This window comes from Andrographis paniculata, unplaced genomic scaffold (genome assembly GCF_009805555.1).
Source record: "Andrographis paniculata isolate CXL003 unplaced genomic scaffold, ASM980555v1 Contig65END, whole genome shotgun sequence".
NCBI lineage: Eukaryota > Viridiplantae > Streptophyta > Magnoliopsida > Lamiales > Acanthaceae > Andrographis > Andrographis paniculata.
This window is the reverse complement of record NW_026137601.1, coordinates 6,125,635-6,132,896: the sequence shown is the minus strand read 5'-3', so window position 1 is coordinate 6,132,896 and position 7,262 is coordinate 6,125,635. Positions and strand designations below refer to the sequence as shown.

The window sequence follows — 7,262 nt, the reverse complement described above, 5'->3', positions numbered from 1 at the left end:
GTGACATTTTTCACAAGGCCAAACAACATTGTTCTCCTTTCACTAAAAGTTCTTCTTGTGCTTTGAACAGTTTTGATATTGTTCATGTTGATCTATGGGACCTTATAAACAGTCCACCATAAATAAAAAACATTATTTCTTAATTTTTGTTGATGATTTATGCACTTAATTTTTGTTGATGATTTTTGTAGATATTTTTAGGTATACTTTATTGTTAATAAGTTGAGCATCCATCAGATTCTTTTGAGTTAGAGACACTATTGGAACAAGATTGAAGAATCCGGCTTGCAAAGTCGTCTCCAATCCTTCCCATGTGTGTATTTTCCCAGGTGGCAAATTAACAAACCAAGAAAAAACCATCCTGGTCAGAGACATTCCTGGAGGTGTGAGAGGAGTTTTTGCTCTCTCCATCTTAATAGGTGCTGTATCACTTGGAATGGTGCTATCCACAAATGACAGCCCTACGAAGTTTGCCTGAAGATGCGACAGAGACATTCCTGGAGGTGAAGACTTAGACTAAAGCGAAACTCTCGACAAGGCTTGATCAAGCATATCTGTATCAAGTTTTGTTGCTCGTGCAACATTATTTGTAGGGTTTCCGTTTACTGATTGTTCATTCATTGAACATGATTTAACCATTCAGATGGTATTTGGGAGACGATCCCTGTAGTGGGGATTGATGGTGGTGTTGCCGTTGTGACCCCAATGGTTGTGCTGAAGCATTGAGATTGAGAACCTACCATGAAGTTCCTTGCAACAACTCGATCAGATCAGAGTTGTATGAAACTTTCGTTAGACGTAGGATCAACAACTTTGTCTTTCTCCCACTTATGGTCGCCAATTTGTTGATGGTAAAATTTCAGCAAATAAAAAGTAAAATTCGAAAATATATTTCGAACTTGAACAATAAAGCTTGGAACTATAAATTCTCAAGCGATAAACAAAGAGTTGAAGAAAAAGTAAAGTGGTGATCCCCAATGAGATTCTCTTGGAATTTTTTCTGATTGAAGATGTTATCTGTATCACTGGGGTTGCTTATATACGTATCAAATCAAACCGTCCATAACCACTTCCATAGCGGTTACCCTTGAACCGCCCAAAACACCGCTTCTACGTCGGTAATCGTAAAAAGCTACTTCCACGTCAATTACAAACCGTCCAAAACCACTTCCTCGTTGGTTACCGATTTGAACCGTCCAAAACTGCTTCTTAATCGGTAACCTTTGTGATCAATGAACCAGCCATCCCACCAAAATTGTTTCCACGTCGGTAACCTTTGTGACCAACCGTCCAAAGCCTACGCTCAGATGAAAACTGTCCGTATGGCCAACCGTCTTACCAACCTGACCTCAACAACCATCCGACCAAATGACTCTAGCCCATTACTCGATCGCCATTGGGCTCATCCATTCATCCTTCCTGGACTCAAACCCAAATTTTATTTTTTTGTGCTCAACAATATCATTATATATATAATTACTTTTTACAAGTTAGAGGATATAAATATCAAAACCTCTTATACAATTTACTAACTAATAAAATATTATTATTTGTTAATTTAATAGAAAACTCCAAATGACCACTTCAAAAGTATAATTAAATAAATCGAAAATATATCTAGATATCATTAATGTAAATTAATTTGATAAAAGTAAATAAATAAATAAGAATATGAGGTTTGTTTGGTTTCGGTTTTAAAACCAAAATCTCACTATTCATTATGAATTCTTCGGTACTTTTCAAAAAATTATACTATTGTTTTTCATAAAATATTAATTAAGATATTACTTTCTCTGTCCCACATTGGATGTCCATAGTACCGTAGACACAAGAATTTATGATAAGTATATAATTAGTAGATAATTAAGAATGTATTAATGAAAATAATTTTTCTATAATATAAATAATTATAAATTAAAATTAAAATAACTAATTAGTTTAATTAAAATTTAAAAAAAAATAAATTAAGAAATTTAAAATGAGTTTAAGGTTTGTAATATTTTTTTAAAAGGAAAAGTGACTTGAGATGTGAAACAAACAAAAACAGATGATAGGTGAGACGGATGGAGTACTGTTTAAATCAAACTAAACATAAAATTTCAATTTTGATCCAAAACCAAACACACGATGATATGTTTTTTCACAATTGATTTTATTTATATTGTTATTAAAAAATTATTATATGTTTCTAAAATTTATAATAATTACTTTCTTCTTCCATTAAAATTAGTTCATTTGGATCCGACACGACGATTAAAAAAATAAATATTTTATTAAAAATGATAAAAGTAAAAATATTGTTTGGGGTGTTTTTGAAAATGTAATTTGATATTAAAATAAATAAAGAAATAGAATGTAATAAAAGTAATGATATTTATTGTAAATAAGTATTGAATGGGTGTAAAAATTAAATGTTTATTTTTTAATTTTGCCAAAAATTAATACTGACTTAAATTTAGGTGAAGGACTAAAAAAGAAAAATAAAAATAAATTTGGTGGACACTGAGAGAGTATATAACAAAAGAAAAAAAAAATTAAAAATAAAAAAAATAAAAAAAAATTGAGAACAGTCAAAACTCTTTTGGGAATATCCTCTATGCGTTGACCTTTCAAAACCTCCTAAATCCACATATTTGTCGTCCTAACAAATTCTTCTCTATATTTTACAAAATTCTGTCTATTCCTCAAAACCACAACTTCAAGGAGGTAGCAATTCTACTGGTGGCTGTTCCATTTCTAATTTTAAATTATTCTTCAAACACAGAGGTATGTTACATCAAACTTAATTATTTTAATCCCATTAATTAATATTTTCCCTAACAATTAGGAATAAACTTAATTTTCTATCTTTAGGTGTTGCTACAATCCTGAAACTGTTGTAATGATGGATTCTATTTTGAATGTTTGGTTTTATTTGTAGAAATCAGCTTCCAATTGATTAAATTTTGTGTTCTTGAGTAATGAAATCTCCTTGGATGAATTTAAGTACTTTATTTTGTATCTGCGGATATTTCCAAGACATTATTATTATTATTATTATTATTATTATTATTATTATTATTTAATTTCAATTTCCAGCAAAACATTGAATCAGAGTTTGACAAATTAAAGTAACTTCAAAATTTAGTTGTAGGATTTGGACAAAAAAAGGGATATTAATTTGAGGTGAAGACTCGATCACACCATAATTGATCACTCTAAAGCTTCCATCCATGGCTGAAGAAGCTCAGAAGTAAGCCTGCAGCCTATCTCTCTCCATGTACTTGCTTAATAACTTCAATTTTAATTTCATCCAATGCGTATTTCTTTTTAGCCTGGATTGAATTTGGATGGTTAATTTTTTTATTAAATAATATATAATATGATGTTTCGTCAAAATAGTAAAAAATTATGTAGAAACTTAAAAGAAACAGGCCCTTACGGTTTTTGACATAATTATACACGTACCTGAAGGTATGCAGTTGTCACCGGCGCAAACAAGGGGATCGGGTTGGAGACATGTCGGCAGCTGGCATCTCGGGGCATCACAGTTGTGCTGACAGCTCGAGATGAAAACAAAGGTCGTGAAGCCGTAGAAAAGCTCGAGGCGTCAGGCCTTGTAGATCGTGTGATCTTCCATCACTTGGATGTTACTGATAATTCAGTTACTGCTCTGGTTGAATTCATCCAGTCCCTATTCGGAAGGCTCGATATCTTGGTACACAACACAAGCCTATGTTTAAAATTTTTTACTATGCACTGGTTAGGACATAACTAAGTTGGGGAGGATTTGGCAGGTGAACAATGCAGGGATTGCCGGTTCCAAGGTGGAGTGGGAGGCTATAGATCTTGTAAGTTCATGTGTTTACCACGATGTCCGCGCACATTGTAATAACCTCATCACTTAAGAATTACTACATCAAATACTAAATTTTTTTTTTATTATTTTCAAAATTTTTCAAAATGCTTTAAATTTTTTCATCTACTTTGTTCTCTCTTAGAAAGTTCAAGCCGAGATAGATTGGAATAAGATCTCGACTGATATCTCCTATGAGTCCACAAAAGACACTATTGAAACGAACTACTATGGTACCAAAAGGATCACCGAAGCGCTTCTTCCCCTTCTCCAACTCTCAAACTCACCGAGGATTGTAAATGTATCTTCTACATTAGGGAACCTTAAGGTACAATTGATTTCTGGCAAACCCGATCCATGAAAATGGTATTGATTGGTAATAAAACTTTGAATCGATGATTTTTTTTTATTTCATAGTATATACCGAGTGAGTGGGCAAGGGGGATACTCAACGACGAAGAAAATTTGACAGAGGAGCGAATAGACGGAGTGGTGAACGAGTTTTTAAAAGACTCCAAGGAAGAGGAAGTTGAAGCCAAAGGGTGGCCTAAATCAATGGGTGGATACATGGTTTCGAAAGCAGCCATGAATGCCTACACAAGGATTCTTGCCAAGCAATACCCCAGCTTTCGGATCAATTGTCTCTGCCCTGGGCTCGTGAAAACGGATATTACTCGCAATGTAGGGGTGTGGACGGCCGAAGAAGGAGCAGAAATCCCGGTTATGCTGGCGACCCTGCCCGATGATGGTCCTACCGGTCGCTACTTTTACCGCAACACTCTGGCTGACTTCTGAGAAATACTTGTATTGTTGTTGCTGAAAGATAGTAAGCATGGATCAATCTCAATCTCATTATAATTGTATAAGTAAACACACTTATGTGCGCAAATGCAGGTGGAGATTTAGGATATTCAACACAATATTGACAACATATCAAATATTAATATCATAAAGTTATTACAGATTGGATCAAGTGCTGAAAATGAATTTTCAGCACAATGCTGAACACTTACATTTTAATTTGTATTATTATATTAATTATATTATTTAATAAACTAAATCATGTCATTAGATTTTCAAGTGCTTCAGCACCTGATCCGTTCTGATGTTATTATATACAAAATTACGGCAACATGTTGTATGCTTGGCGTTGATTTATGAAAAAAATTTATTTTGATTCAATTTTTTAATAGTGAGAATTCTTCCTAAAGTTCACCTCATAAGACACCTTTTAATTATATTTTTTCTGTCATAAAAGAATATATTTATTTTTTTTATTTGTTAACATAAAAAATAGGTCAATTTTTAATAAAAAAATTATAATATTTTTACTATTTTTTAACTTTTTTTTTTTAAAACTTTGTTTACTATAAAAAAATGTACATACTACATTAAAACACATCTCCATACGAAATGAGCTTATTTTTACTTTCAAAAGGGAATATATTATTTAAATTAATTATTACTGTTTTTCTTGTACGTTGCATATCACTACCCGAAAAAGTCATATTTGGTACGGATAGGGTGGATCGAAAATGCCTATTCTATGTGTTCTATTGTACGTGGGAAGTAATCTAAAGTAGGTTTTTTTTTTTTTTTCCTTCTTATGGTGGTGGAGTTTGATAACTATGGATCTTTTGAGTGATGCCACATTTCGAATTTTCACAATTTCCTCTTGTCTTTCTCATCTATGTAACTGAAGCAACTAATAAAGATGAGAAAAACCACCCACATCACAAATTAAACCTTAATCACTCAACATGTGTAATAGGGCAGTCCCCACTCCAAAGTGTATACAATAACCCTAATCCACAAAAAAAGGATTTTCTTTGCCGTTCTTTCTAAACAAACTAAATTTTCAAAAGTAAAAAATAAAACTTCTAAAATACTTGCATTTATTCTTGTTCTAGCACTCACGTATTTAGTCTTATCAGCTAATTCATTTTTATAGTATTATAGAGATTATTCTACAATGTCTGGATATATTTGTTATTCCTTTAATTAGTGAAATCTGAGATATGTCGAAATTCGAAGACGCAAATATGATGATTTTGAAATCAGAGTATAGGATACGAAATCAAATATAAGCCTCGCGATTTCCTTGAAGCGAATTCGGCCGATCGCCCTACCAGAATAGAACGAACTCTTTACGGACTAATTGATTCGGCGAACAAAATAGAAAGCTTTTTGGAGAGAATTTTTAGAAAGAAATTATTTTTTAGGAAATTTTTTAGAGCAAAATAATTTGCAGAGAAGAGAGTAGTTGCAGAGTTTTTTTTTTTTTTTATGTTTTTAAAGAGGAGATCAAGAAGAAAAAAGAAATTAATTGAAATGTTTTTTGGATTTCAAAATTGATTTTTGTTGTTATTGGCTTCAACCCGTGTGGCCCATCTTAAATAAGCTCAAACTCTCAAAAGAGTTATAAAGACACATAAAACTCTTTATGTTAATATGGATAATCTTTTCATATTTCTCTTTCACCTTTTTAAATACTCAATAATATTTAATATCTTTTATTTATATTATAAATTTATTTTAAATTATTCTTCATTTTTTTTATATTATCTAAGGGAGAAAATCTCTTTCAATTTACTATATTTATTTCTTATATATTTATACATACGTTACTTTATGTATTTTGCAATTACTTTATTAATTTTGTCTTGTATATTTATATTTTAATAAATTTTCATATATTCATCTTATATATTTTACTTTAATTTTTTTAATTAATATATTTTATTTGTGTTTGTTTTCTATTTCAAATTAAAAGCCCTACTTAGTCCGCACTTGTTAGATAAATTATTTACTCTCATAAAATATTATATAAAATACTATTTAAATTTAAATAAAAAAAATTCTCAATTTCTATAAATTTATCATAATCACATAAATGAATACTTGCACCTATTTCCTTGCATTCTATCACTTGCACTCAGGCTTTTGCATGGTCAATTAATCGGTTTTTATATTATTAGAGTGAGAGTTCTAGAACATTGGATATACACAATTTGTACTTATTGATAAAGGACTCTATGGCTGTTGACGAAACCAAAACTAATTAGCAAATATCTATTTTGTTATTAGCAGTTAATTGGTTTTGGTTACTGGTTCATTAGTTAGGTTTTGCTTTCAACAACCTATATATATATATATATACAGAAGAATATATAATGTATCTTTCTCTAATCCAAGAAAACAGATTTTCTTTCTTTTCTTTTTAATACTTACTGTGAATTCTCTATAATCAAACTGCTAGTTCCTTTCATGGTATCAGAGCGTCAAGATCTTCCGGGACCAAGCAATTGAAGAAAAACAACAAGCTCATCCATGGATACAGCCGCAGCCGCAGCCGCAACTGGAGTACATCAACCAACCAGCATATCCAAGGCTTTGCTCCTAACCAGTGGCGATCAACCGAACTTGA

The 7,262-nt window shown here is 31.4% G+C and overlaps 1 protein-coding gene across 2 annotated transcripts; it reads left to right on the top strand.

The window, feature by feature from the left end:
* The first annotated feature begins 2,627 nt into the window (after nt 1-2,627).
* LOC127262028 ((+)-neomenthol dehydrogenase-like) lies at nt 2,628-4,886 on the top strand. Of its 2 annotated transcripts, none has more exons than XM_051290504.1 (6): nt 2,628-2,766; nt 3,128-3,232; nt 3,454-3,697; nt 3,777-3,830; nt 3,981-4,163; nt 4,253-4,885. In XM_051290504.1, the coding sequence occupies exons 2-6, from the start codon at nt 3,213-3,215 to the stop codon at nt 4,628-4,630; spliced, it is 879 nt and encodes a 292-aa protein (XP_051146461.1). In that variant the 5' UTR covers nt 2,628-2,766; nt 3,128-3,212; the 3' UTR covers nt 4,631-4,885. The 2 variants fall into 2 exon arrangements, with proteins under 2 accessions (XP_051146461.1, XP_051146462.1); XM_051290505.1 differs by having other exon boundaries at nt 2,651-2,766; nt 3,134-3,232; nt 4,253-4,886.
* The last annotated feature ends 2,376 nt before the right edge of the window (nt 4,887-7,262 follow it).